At 35.5% G+C, this 13,940-nt stretch overlaps 1 protein-coding gene across 1 annotated transcript in view; it reads right to left on the bottom strand.

Moving 5' to 3' along the window:
* The window catches only part of LOC130020675 (transmembrane protease serine 11C-like), a 57,148-nt gene extending 56,728 nt beyond the window's left edge, over positions 1 to 420 (bottom strand). The window contains exon 1 of the mRNA XM_056111302.1: positions 365 to 420. Coding sequence (XP_055967277.1) covers positions 365 to 420 — 56 coding nt within the window. The remainder of the gene's footprint in view (positions 1 to 364) is intronic.
* Positions 421 to 13,940: the final 13,520 nt, after the last annotated feature.

Raw genomic sequence — 13,940 nt, 5'->3', positions numbered from 1 at the left:
ATGGTGCCCTAAAAATCACTGTCAGGAGTGATCCCTGAGCACATAGCCAGGAGTAAATCTTTTCAAATTATACATATGTTTAAAAAATGTCCTATTTGTGAGGTAAGGATTTCTCAAGTAAATTAACCAGAATACAAAAGCTAACACTTGAAAAGAATCAGTATTAATAATGACAATTTTGCCTTTTTGATAGACACACACTTCTCTTTCCACCGAAAGGCTAGAAAGGCAGCTCATTTTTAAGAACACTGAAATAAAATGAAGCACTTTAATGAGTTTGGCCAAAGAATTTTCACATACAGAAAAATGGCGAGCCATCCACTGCCTGCCCTGGTCCATCCGCCACCTTAACCCTTAAGCCCACCTGGTTCTCAGTGCTGTCCATGCCGGCTCTCCCTGCTGAGGTTGTCCCTTTGCCATCTTCTCTCTGAGTGCCGGGTGGGACAGTCAATCTCCACCTATTTAGCTTACGAGAGCCTGTGGCTTTTGTGTGTTTTATGATAATAATATAATGATACTTAACACTCACACAACTTTTCATCTTCAAAGCACATTCTGAATATTTGCTAATTAATTTTACATTAGTAAGACATGAGTTGTATATATGCTCCTTCATAATTAATAAATAATCAAATGACCCGCACTGAAGGCAAAATTTAAAGTCCCAGTTGTAGCAACCGAGAAAGCAAGAGGGTTGCCTGGATTGAGGACAGTGAACTTTTACCGAGATTTAAATTTTTTTAAATTTGGAGATCAGCATCTGTTTTTCTCACTTCCTGCCATCAATCCACATTCAAAAATTGTAGTAGTTTATCGCCTTTTGGTACAAGGCCAAAAGTTCTTCCAGCTCTAACCTTCTATTAAGCTCTGAATGCTCTCCAACTTGTAACTCTCTTCCCTTTTTTCAATCCATACATCATCCTTTCATTTTTATTCATCACTTAAATTTTTACTGCTACCTTTTAAGCTTGAGCTCGTTAAAGAATTTTCATTCTTGAAAATCTGAAGGGTGTTGATTATTTATTAAAATATATGTGTTCAGCTAGTAATTTTCCAAAAATTTTTCATAGTGATTTGGTATTTAGTAGCCAATTTAGATAGTGGTGCAGAGACTAGTAAGGACACATCCTAATATTCAGCCACCTGGAAAGAGAATTTGAAAGAAGCTGTGGGCCCAAACTGAGGGAGAACCTGAATGTTATACAGAAAGCTTTCTTGAATAACAATTGTTGCTAAAGAGACTCAGTTTATATGATCAAATGGATCATTTCTCTATCGTGAGCTAATTCCCAAAGCATATAAAGGGAAAGGGAAAAATTTGTATTTGTTTTTGAATAAAAATAATGGCAGTTATTATATTAGTTATTAATAGACCCTTCATCGGATATATGGTATCTTTAAATGTTTGCTTTATTTTTGTTTATTGGCACATTCTAAAACTATATACTTTGTCATTGTCTTCAAAATACCTATGTTACTCTCTCATTTGCCTATATTAAATTTATCCTCCCTTTATGGATAGTTCAGCCTTGAGTTTATCCATGTGGGTTTCTCACAGTACTGCTTTGCCATTTGAAGAAATTAAAGTCATATATTGTGCTTTCATAATTCAAAACAGTGGGATATTGCATCAATATAAATACCGGGTTTTCTATGAGATATTAGACCAGGAATGAGATAAACTTCACTTCTGGAATTTTTGTGTTAGAAAAATCTTTAGAAATTAGGAAAAAAGTTTCAAAAATTGTCTTCATGGAACAAAAATTTTATATTGGTTAATTAAATGGTCATACATCCAGTGGAATATTATTTAGTGCTAAAAAATATCAGTCATGAAATGACATGGAAGAAAATGGAATGCATATTACTAAGTGAAATATGTCAGTCTTGAAAGGGCACATACAGTATAAATCCAACTACATGACACTCTAGGACAGGCAAAATTATGGAGGCAGAAAAAGGTCAGTGTTTACCCGGATTTAAGAGAGGCACAAATAAGCAAAGTACAGAGGACTTTGAGACAGTGGATCAAGGTCACGGTCCTCCCATTGTTCATCAATTTTCTCGAGCAGGCCCAGTAACGTCTCCATTATGAAACTTGTTACTGTGTTTGGCATATCGAATACATCACTGGTAGCTTGCCAGGCTTTGCCATGTGGGTGAGATACTCTCAGTAGCTTGCCGGGCTCTCTGAGAGGGGTGGAGGAATCGAACTGGGTCGGCCATGTTGGCTGCGTGCAAGGCAAACACCCTACCCGCTGTGCTATCGCTCCAGCCCAAGATAGTGGATATGTTCTGTATATTTCTATGCAGGTTAATACATGTCATTATAAATTTCTTCAAGTTCATAGACTGCACAAAAGTGAGTGAACACGAATGTAAGTCATGAACTTCGGTTTGATTATGATTTGTCAGTGTAGGTTCATCAGTGTAGGTTCATCAGTTGCAGCAAGTGCAGCTTTCTGGTGTGTAATGTTTATAAATGTGTATAGGGTAGAAAATAGATGGGGTATTTCTATTTTGTTGTAAGTTAAAAACTCTTCTAAATGTAAGATATTGACGATGAGTCATTGCATATTTACTCTGGTCTCAGCAACATGATAATTTTAAAATTAGAAATAGTTTTCTAACGTGTAATATCACTAGAAAGATGGTCAAAGAGAGTGCATACTAAAATCTATCAGAGCAAACACTATAGGGAGCATTCATGGAGTGGCATGTGAACCTGGAAATGAAACATAACCCTGCTTATGTGGGAGGAATCATAAAAGAGTGCCCAGAATATGTAATAGCTAACCATGCGTTAGATAAGGAAGGGTGATGGATCCACTTTGTAAAAAAAGCAACAGTGCAACCTGGGATGACTGAAAATTACCCAGTGGTAGTTGTACCAAGCTGTGAAGAATGCAGGAGTACTTAGGTGCAAGTAGACATGGTAGTGGTGGTGATAGAAGATGGCAGGAGTTGAGAAGGAAGAAACCAGAAGTCTTGATTCAGAAAGGTTAACTGATGTGTATATGGAGTGGACACTGGCGTAGGGTAGGGTGTTGGAATTCTATATGACTAAAACCTAATTATGAACAGCTTTATAAGAGTCTATTTCACAGTGTTTCAATAAAAAATCTTGAAAAAATAAAACAGTTTAAGCAAAATATGTAAATAAATAAAAGTCAAAAAATAAAAATAAAAAAGAGACTTCAAAGGATAAAATAATTGATTGGGTGAGAAAAGTCAGGGAGTTGAAGAAACTATAATATTTATGTAGCAAAAACATGGGATCAACTTATATACTCAATAATATATGGGTGGACAAAAAAAAGGTATGGATACTACTTTTCTAATGAAGATGAAATTATACCCTTTGGTATAAAATGTATGCATCTTGGGGTGATTATGCTATATGGAATGGGCAAAAAATTGAAAGACAATTATTGGATAGCTTCACTATCCAATAACATGTGAAACATGAATTACTAAAGCAAACAAACTGTCAAGAAACAGCAAAACTAACTCAGACTCAGTGAAACTATGGTGTACCAGAGGACAAGAAGAGAGGGTACTGGGAAGAATGAAGAGGGGTATCTTTTGGGTGGAAGTATGACACTGGAACTTTGCTGGAGGAGTGATAAGAATTAGATCCATATTGAGGTGATAATCCTTTCAAACTCTTGAAATTCTTCGATTAAAGATTCTGTAAAAAATTTTGCTAAAAGATTAGAAAAATAATCAATAATTTAATCAAGAACAAAAAAAATGTAAGTGGGTTACTTTCTAGCATGTGAAACAACTCTATCTACATAGTGCTGATCTACAATCAGATAAAAAGTTTTTGAAATTATGTTATAAAAATCACTTTGGTGTTTCAATATTTTCTATTCAATTTTTAATCAATAATAAAAGAAAAAATTTTGTATTAGTAGCTAATATGATAGATTTAATGAAAATTAAATTATAAAGTTGTGAGAAATAATAGATGATATTACTCATATACTGACTATATGGCAAATCGATGATCAACGGGAGGAGAGACAGTGCACTAACAATATGGTTTTGCATTAAAGTCAAAACATAGGCGCATTTATATTTTGATACTGCTGCCTAAAAATCTTCTTGAATGTTAATGTTGACCTTTCATAAAAATGATAATAATCAGCTCTATAACTATTTCTCTGATCTCCTTTCCATCTCTTTGTTGTTATAGTTGTGATTTCATGGAGTGGAAAACTTGACTGTGGTGAGCTGGGTAGTCACACTCTTGTGGCACCTCGGACAAAACTGGCATTGCACAAAGAAGATTGCACAAAGAGATATGAGGTGGAGTGTGGGCCATACTTCTGTCCTCATGAACACAACTTAGGCGTTCTGTCACTGAGCATATCCCTGCACTCAGCATTCCCACTGGCTGGCATAATTATTAGATCATATATGGGAGATTATATGTAATTCTGGATGTCGTAATTTCAGAGAAATAATGATGAGACTGCAAAACCAGAGGATAAAAGCTGGAATTACAGCATGGTTGAAAGTCAGAAAAAGTGGTTGGAGAAATTAAAACTGTTTCATAAGTATGTTGACTAAGGTGGGCCATAATAGTTCTGAATAAAATATTATATAGCTGAGATAAAATGTTTGAATCATAATCCCTTTGATATTTTTGTGAGATTTTCTATTTCCAGAATGAACAAAACAGCTGTGTAGAATATTAAAAAAATTTCCCTCAGAAACTCCATTTAATCCATCCTTCCTTCCTTCCTTCCTTCCTTCCTTCCTTCCTTCCTTCCTTCCTTCCTTCCTTCCTTCCTTCCTTTCTTCCTCTCTCTCCCTCCCTCCCTTCTCCTCTCCCTTTATCTCTTCCTCTCCTTTTCCTCTCTCTCATTTCTCCTCCCCTCCCCACCCTTCCCGCCTCCCCTCCTCTCCCCTTCCCTCTACTCCTCTCCTTTTTCTTTCTTCTGTGCTCAGTTAGAGCTTTCTCCTGGCTCTGCACTGGGAACAGAACCTGGATTAAATTTGTACAACACAAGTGTTTACCCGATATAGTCTCTCCTGGCCCAAAAGAGATTTCAAGATAATTTCAAATAAACTATAAAGCACATTCCTTTAGTTATAAGTAAAACTGAGTTGTAATACAGTGTGATTCAAAAGTACTGAAAATATTCTTTTTGTTTTTGCTTTTGTGCCCAAACAAGCCTGGCTCTGTGCTCAGAGATCAGGGTTCTCGGGGTGCTGAGGGGAGGGGTGTATGGCAAGATCTCAGTGTAAGGCTAGTTCCTCACCACTCTACCATCTCTCCAGCCCCTTATTTCATACAGTAGCTTGATTTAAGTTCAATTAAAAGTGCTTTCTTAACTAAATTGCAATATATACTACAACTTATTTGTTACTTCACTCTATGTTAAATGCACAGTTATTTTATAAAGAAAATAAGCTTGCTGATGCCCAAGACCTTGCTATGTGCTTCTGAACAGAGGGCTTTGCTGTAACTTGAGCCAGAGAGATCCTGATGTAGCCTTGCTGGGTTTAACGATGACTGGGAGTAGTGGAAATAATAGCCCTTTTATCCAGAACTTCTAGAAATGAGCAAAGAAAAAGCTGGCTGTCCTGTGACACTATGTAAGCAATCAGTGACACGCTTTCTGGAGTCTGAGTCCGTGAGGATGTACATTGCCTAGATTTCTGAGAGGACTGGTGTGGAGCGTGGACGATACCTATATCCACACACAGATAGAACACATTTTGGAGAAAACAGCAGACCAATGGCGAATGTAGGTTGTTCTACCCTTTTAGCCCAGTGATTTGGTTTTGAACTTGGCTACATAACTTAGAGGACAGGGAAAGATACAGTAACTTTCCTGAGAAAAATTCCAAGCTAAGAAAATCCACAACTGACTAAATTTGACAAGGATAATGCATAATTGTTGCCTTTAGGTATATTGTGGATTAAGAAACAGGAATATTGCTTTTTTATGGTGGGCATATTTGAGTTGTAAAAAACTACTCGAGTAGCAAGTTAAAGGGGAACAATAGTTCTTTATTATTATTATTATTATTAATGTTATTTTTCTTATTGGAGCCATTCCAAGAGATGCTGGACCCAGCTGTGTGGACTTGCTAGTTGCTTGCTCCAGCTGTCAGTGCTAGGGGTCATGAGGGCCATATTTCATGGGTCTCCATGGTCGTGCAATGCCAGGGAATTTTAGCATGTGATACATGAACTTGAAGTGACTGCTTTTAAGTTATTCATAAAAATGGGTGATTTTATACAACTTTTAGCTTTTAAGCAAGTTCGTATTTAGATGCATGTAGGGGGGGGGACTGTGACATAGTCAGAGGGTAGTGTATCAAATCTTGTATCTATTCTGCCTACCCTAAGACCCCTAGGCTCTCATGGTACAGCCCTGAAAGTCCTTAACTCCATTGGGTGTGACCCTGGAGGCCTCCAGCATTGCATGTAACCTTGACAGTTCTCCACACTGTAGGACCTAATCAGCATCACATCCTTGGGTGCTAGTATTGAAAAGTATGGCTTGGGGGCTAGGGCAATAGTACAGCGGGCAAGGCATTTGTCTTGCATGTGGCCAACCTGGGTTTGATTCCCAGCATCCCACAGGTTCTCCAAACGCAGCCTGGAGTAATTCCTGAGTGAAAAGCCAGGAGTAACCTCTGTGCATCATGTGTGTGACCCAAAAAGCAAAAAAAAAAAAAAAAAGTATGTCCCAGTTGGCTGAGAGTCACTTCCTCAGGTCTCTTGACTGACCCCACCCCCATAAAAACATCAATAAATAATACAGATTGATTCCTATAAGAAATTATGTAAAGGTTGCTACTTTTGGTGTGGTTCAGTAACATCGCACACCTAAAGCATAAATGTTAACTCTATTATAAACCGAGTTGCTCAATAATATTACAAAAGAAACTATGTAGAGGATAAATTCCACATATGAAGTGAAATCATCTAATAATATTCTTTTGATTTGTTATTTAATCACTTGCATAATAGCCTCAAGATTTATCTTTTTTTTTCTTTTTTTGGGTCACACCTGGCGATGCACAGGGGTTATTCCTGGTTTATGCACTGAGGAATTACTCCTGGCAGTGCTCGGGGGACCATACAGGATGCTGGGAATAAAACCGGGTTGGCTGCATGCAAGGCAAATGTCTTACCTGCTGTGCTATAGCTCCAGCCCCTCTATTTTTTAACTGAAAAACATAATTCAAATCATGCCATTGAATTATTTTTGTTAGTGTTATTCTATTGAAGTAATACAGATATATAGACTAAAGTGACTAAAGTGAATCATGCTTTTTGATTTTCTCCTAGTTCAGCCCTACAGACAAATACTTGTGACCTTTTTAGCTTTAAACTGTTTCTCTACATACTTTTTGAAGTTAATTGAGATAGAATGATGTGAACGGTAATGCAAATATTCATGCTTTTAGTGTGCAAAGTCGCTATCCTTCTTCCACTACCAATATGTTGGAGACTCTCCATTAATGTCCAACCCATGCCACCATTGACCCCTACTTGGGTAACCTCAAATCTGTTGTCAGAGAGTCCAAGATTTCGTTTTCAACAGCCATCATCCATTTTCTTTCTTTGTATCTTAAAATAACATAGATGAGTGAAGACCACCCAAAAGTTGTCCTTCTTCCTCTGACAAACTTTGCCTAATATGAAACTGCTCATTCCATCCAGTGATATTAATTTTGTTTAAACTTTCATTTATTAAGCAGACATTAATAGGTTATTAGTTGTTTTATATTACGGTGGAGTTCTGAAATGAAAGTCAACTACATTTGAATTTATTGAAAACTCAAATTTCTCATAGGATTTTGTAAAAAGTTTGTATCCATGTATGATTATGTAGTTTTCATAGAAAAGTCATGATGTAAGCTTGATATCATGTTAAATGGTATCAGTTTTCCTTCTCATCCCCAATAAGCTTATTATTCAGTTTTATTGAATTCCATAAGAAATCTTACCAGTAAATATACATACGTAAATCTTGTTTTTGAAAGTTAAAACTTAATGAAAATAATTAAAATTTATATGTCAGATTGTCACATGCCAAAATGTAAGATCCTGAAAATTTCTCCATGTAAACAAATAAAGACAACAAATGCCAAACAAATTTTCTTTTAATTGATGGACGATCTTGAGTCTGATTGTCATCTATGATCATGAGGAATATTTTCAGATTATATATATTTTTCCCTCTTTTGGGGGGTCTTGAGGTCTCCTCAACAGTGTTTAGGACTAATTTCTAGGGGTCTTGAGGTCCCCCCAACAGTGTTCAGGACTAATTTCTGGCTCTGAGCTCAGGGAATTTGGTGGACTATATGGGGGACAAGGGATTGCAGCCTCATTCGTCTTGTACAACACCACAAGTTTTCTTGCAGTATTATCTCTCTGGCCCCAGATTTGTTCCTTTTTTTCTTTCTTTTGTGGTAAAAACTTGTTATTTTTTTATAGTTCTAGAGTTGAAATTGATTGATAACAAAGCTCCAATATTAAACTCATTAAATATAAAAATCAATTTTATATGAAAATTGTTAGATCTCATCACAGGGTTAAGTCCTTATCAAAGAATTTACTAAGCTATTTTTTGCTAGTCAAGTTCATTTACAGAATCTGTCACTGTCACTGTCCTCCCGTTGTTCATTGATTTGCTCGAGTGGGCCCAATAACGTCTCCACTGTGAGACTTTGTTGTTACTGTGTTTATCATATAGAATACTTCACGGGTAGCTTGCCAGGCTTTGCCGTGAGGGCGAGATACTCTCAGTAGCTTGCCAGGCTCTCCAAGAGGGGCAGAGGAATCGAGCCCAGGTCCGCTGGGTTGGCTGCGTGCAAGGCAAATGCCCTACGGCTGTGCTACCACTCCAGCCCTTTACAGAATACTTAGTCCATTTAATAATTTTGTTTTTCAGTCTTGCTTTCTTGTGGATGGGTGAAGTACACCTGACAGTCTGGTGCTTGCTCCTGGCTCTGTGCTCAGGGATTATACCTGGCAGTGCTTGGGCTACCATATGCTTAGAGTCAAACAGGGTTGCCCTTAACAAGGCAAACACCTTAATTCATGAACTGTATCTCCAGTGCTCCCGAATTTGCTTTTTAAATTTAAGAATATATTTTAGATTTTTAGATTATGATTAAAAATCTCTCATTTTTGGAGGTATCATAAGTAATTCATCTGATTAGAGTTGTCTTCGTCATGAAAATTACTTTTTTTTTTCACTTTTTGGTTCACACCCGGTGTTGCACAGGGTTACTACTGGCTCATGCACTCAGGAATTACTGCTGGCAGTACTCGTGGGACCATATAGGATGCTGGGAATCAAGCCCGGGTTGGCTGCATGCAAGGCAAAAGCCCTACCCTCTATGCTATCGCTTCAGCCCCCATGAAAATCACTTTTATTAATGCTTCCGTTGAGTAGAGACCTATAATTATGTCTCTATACTGGCATTTACCTCCTAGATTACATGTAGCTACATAGAAAGAAAATTCAATTTGCTTCAGGGCATTTAGAATTGGTAAAGAAGAGGAAAATCTTCATTTTGATCTCATGTCATAGTTAAGTGCAACCATAAAATTCCATAAAATCAAGGGAATTTCATTCTGTAATCAGTGCTTTCTGAGTAAGACTTGGAAGAAAATGCCTTTATAGTCAATCTATTTAAAACAACTTTGACAAGTCTTCTTAATAGAAGTTTTAGAGAAGGGATTAGAAAAAAACTTGAGGTTTTAAAATATGTTGATAAATGGTAAAAATGAGATGACCTTTTTCACCAAAATACTATAATCAGATAAACCATACTGTTTTTCAATTGGCTCAGTAGGTGATGTAAACATACCTTTGAAACTAGCGTTGATTATTTTATTATTATTACTTTTTTTTTTTTTAGTTTGTTACTTGAGTCCACACCCAGTGGTGTTCAGGGCTTACTCATGGCTCTGCTTTCAGGAATCACTTCTGGCAAGATTCGGGGACCATTTGGAGTGCTGGGATTGAACACAGGTCAGCCGTGTGCAAGGCAAAAGCTTTGTCTGTTGTAGTATCTCTCTAACCCCTTGGCATTTTATTTTTGATGGTTATGATACTAATAGTCCATTCAACTTTATGTTGCACTCACTAAATTGATGTCAACAGTAGAAATAAAGTGATAAATTTAAGGTTAAAAAAAGACAGTTTTTGGCTGCCTGAGTTCAGGACAAACAAAATGTCAGTGAAGCCATCCCATGCATAAGTATAAATTATCAGAAGAATAAAAATCAGACTTTTCTAGTTAGCATAAGGTGAGTATGAGTGGAAATGACTTATGATAGCATTAGATAAATAAAGGAAATTTAAGATTTTTAGAATTTCAATTAATCACTTATTTCATTATTTAGAATTTCAGATCACATTAATGCATATGTTTTTGACCCACAGGATGATGATAACATTGTTTGTATAAAATTTTGCTTATTCTTTTATTTATCACTAAAATAATTTTATCACATTTTTATACATTATTCCTTAATACATAAGGTGTATATGGATACTGGACACCTGAAAAAATGGCCTTGCAAGGGAGAATGAATAAATGTTTATGATTCTGTTAAATAAGTTATATACTTTGTCTGCAGCATAAGCATCTAAACCTATATACATGTGTGAACACATTGACATGCAATTGTTTGAAAATGAATGAGCAAAGAATTTTTTTAATTTATTGTACAAAAATTACCAGAATGACTAGATGTGCACTAAATATCTTTAAGCTGAAACTATAGGTAACAGTAAAATATTTGTTACTTTTGCAGGTTCACTGTCATACATTGTTTTCCCAAAAAGAAAAATCCTGGAGGAAACAGGATGTTTTCCTTCATGTTTTTTATTTATTGAAGATACATATCCCAAGTGAAAGAGAAGAGTGAGGAATTGTATATAAATTAGATTTCATAATAAATTTTATTAACTGAGGTGTAACTTCGAAATTAAGTGAAGAGACTGAAAACATTTTTTACTGGAATGACCCAGAAAATCAGTTTTTATAGGTGCATCATGGTAGAAATGTTACCAGCAAAAACAGACACTCTTGTTTGTGTTTTGGCCTACCCAGAGATGCTCAGGAGTGATTTCTGGTTCTGCAGTTAAGAATTACACTGGGGGACCATATGGGATGACAAAAATCAAACCCAAGTTGGTCTTGTGCAAGGCAAATGCCCCATTCAATGTTCTACCATTCTGGCACCTAGAATACACTTTTATAAGAACTTATTTTTTCCCACCAAGAAGAGCAATTTGCGTTATCTGCACCAGTGAAAATAGAGATTTAATGTTCACGCAATGAGAAAATGTGAATATTGGTAACAAGACCCTCTACTTTGAAATTCTTACACTTAAAAGTATTTCCTATAAGATTTTTTTGGGCATGAATTATGAAAAGAAACTCTAAAAATAACTTTTAAAAAGAGAGACACAGCCTTTAGTTAACCAGTCAGATTGAAGGAACAAAATGCCCTTTTTGATTTATGAAAAAATGCCATTTTTTTCATTTAATGTGATTGGAAATTCAGACTTGAAGAGGATTTTGCATTTTTCTGTCAGAGAGTAGCACTCCTTTTCCTGAATACAGTATGTGGTTTTATTAGCATGAAAATGAAGCAATAATGTAAGATTTATTTATTTATTTATCTATTTATTTAGAACGTCAAGATGTTTCTGAAATTAATTACCTGAGTATATATCTTTAAAATAAAAATTCACGAATTTTAAAATTTATACTTTATGTCTTTTAAACTTTTGAAAATGACAAAGGGATGTATTGTTTAAACAATTTATTAAATGCTGACATTTTTCTCATTTTATCTTAAGTAGAACCCTACTAACTTGGAAAAATTGTTGCTAGAACATTGTAGATAAGGACATGAAAAAAATTGTCCTTGACTCATCATGGCTCATCGTTAACAGATCTACGGAAAATATTTGATGAGAGATGGTGGGTAGTAAAGAGTTTTTTGATTTCCTACTGTGTGAGCATGGTGAAATTAACTTCTCTTTGATCCTTTATAGAGAGTTTGAAAAAATTCTTTGACATTTCTACATCTTTTAAGGTCAGATTTGACACCTAATTTTGGAAATTTTCTTTTGCTGTTGCAAATCAGTTAAAGAGAAACCTGTGAGAAGTCTGATAATCTTTCTTGAGTAGTGGGACCAAACCAGGAAAATAAATCACTATTGTCTTTTAATGAATTTGTTTTAACAATACTTAATTAATTTCTTTATAAAAGTAGTACAAGATAGCAAGAACTAAAAAAACGCTAACTCTCTTCTTATAATCACTACTTGGGGGGTAAAGGATGTTTAGTTTAATTGTATTCTGAAAATGGTGGTGTAGGAAAATTATTTATTGTGGGAGAAATAGAACCTAATAAATGAATAGAACCACATCACTAGATATGTGTAAATGCATGATAATCTTCTGCTACAACTATAAAAATTCAAGTGAAAGAATTTATTACAAGGTTAATATATATCATGGCAGGAATAAAATGCTTTACTTGCTATTCATCATGATATGTGCTTTTTAATTTTTTAAATTTATTTTTTATTGAAGTAGCATTAGTTTACAAGACTATAAAAGTTTATGTATTAGAAGGACAATGTTGTCACACCATTATCAAATACAAGTATCCCTTTATTATGATATATACCTTTGTGCGGGGGGGCCTTAGGGGCACACCTGGCTCTGTTCAGGGCATATTTCTGGCTCTGTGTTCAGGAATCACTCCTGGTGATAATTTTTATCAGTAAGAATAATTTTCTAAACAAAATAGTTTTAAGGAATTTACTTAGAATAGTACAGTAAATTTTTTCTTGTGATTGTCTTCTGTTTCACTTTATGTCTTCAAGTTTAATTCTTATTTTTAAGTGTGACTGTGTTAACTTTATTGATTCATTTTAAGTTGATTCATTTTAAATTGATTCATTTTTTAGCTTTGTGATATCCTGTTTAATGAAGACAACAAAATTTGATCAGTAGGGGACTGGAGCGATAGCAGAGCTGGTAGGGTGTTTGTCTTGCACGTGGTCAAACTGGGTTTGATTCCCAGCATCCCACTTGATCCCCTGAGCACTGCCAGGAGTAATTTCTGAGTGCAGAGCCAGGAGTAACCCCTGTGCATTACCAGGTATGACGCAAAAAGCAACAAAAATAATAATAATTTGATCAGTAATTTTTCCCATCTATGGGCTGTCTCTTTATATAGTCATCATTTCTTTTGAAGTACAGAAACTTCTTAGCTTAATGTAGTCCATTTTATTTATCTTTGCTTCCACTTGTTTGGTCAGTGGTGTTTCCTCTTTAAGGGTATCTTTACCTTCAATGTCATGAAGGGTTCTGCGTATGTTTCCCTCCATGTACCTTATGGATTCGGTCAGGAGTGTTTTGTCTATTTCTTTGAAGGGTGTCATGGGATTTAAAAGGCCCGCATTGAATCTGTACAATGCTTTGGGAAGTATTGCCATTTTGATGACGTTAATCCTTTCAATTCATGAGCAGGGCATGCATCTTCATTTCCGCGTGTCATATTTTATTTCCTGAAGTAGTGTTTTGTAGTTTTCTTTGTATAGGTCCTTCTCCTCTTTAGTTAAGCTGATTCTGAGATACTTATTTTCTGAGGCACAATTGTGAACAGGATTTTCTTTAATATCTCTTTCTTCTTTTTTCATTATTTGTATATAGGAAGGCCATGGACTTTCGGGTATTAATTTTGTAATCTGCCACTTTACAAATCTATTGTTTCTAGGTGTGCTTTGTAGAATCTTGAGGATTTTCTAAGTATAGTGTCATGTCATCTGCAAATAGTTTTTTTTTTTACTTCTTCTTTTCCTATATGGATGCTCTTGATAACTTTTTCTTGCCTAACTGCTATGGCAAGTACTTCGAGTACTATA

Source organism: Sorex fumeus, unplaced genomic scaffold (genome assembly GCF_029834395.1).
Source record: "Sorex fumeus unplaced genomic scaffold, SorFum_2.1 ptg000013l, whole genome shotgun sequence".
In the NCBI taxonomy this organism is placed as follows: Eukaryota; Metazoa; Chordata; class Mammalia; order Eulipotyphla; family Soricidae; genus Sorex; species Sorex fumeus.
The sequence above is the reverse complement of the archived record's forward strand: the minus strand, read 5'-3'. Positions and strand labels throughout refer to the sequence as shown.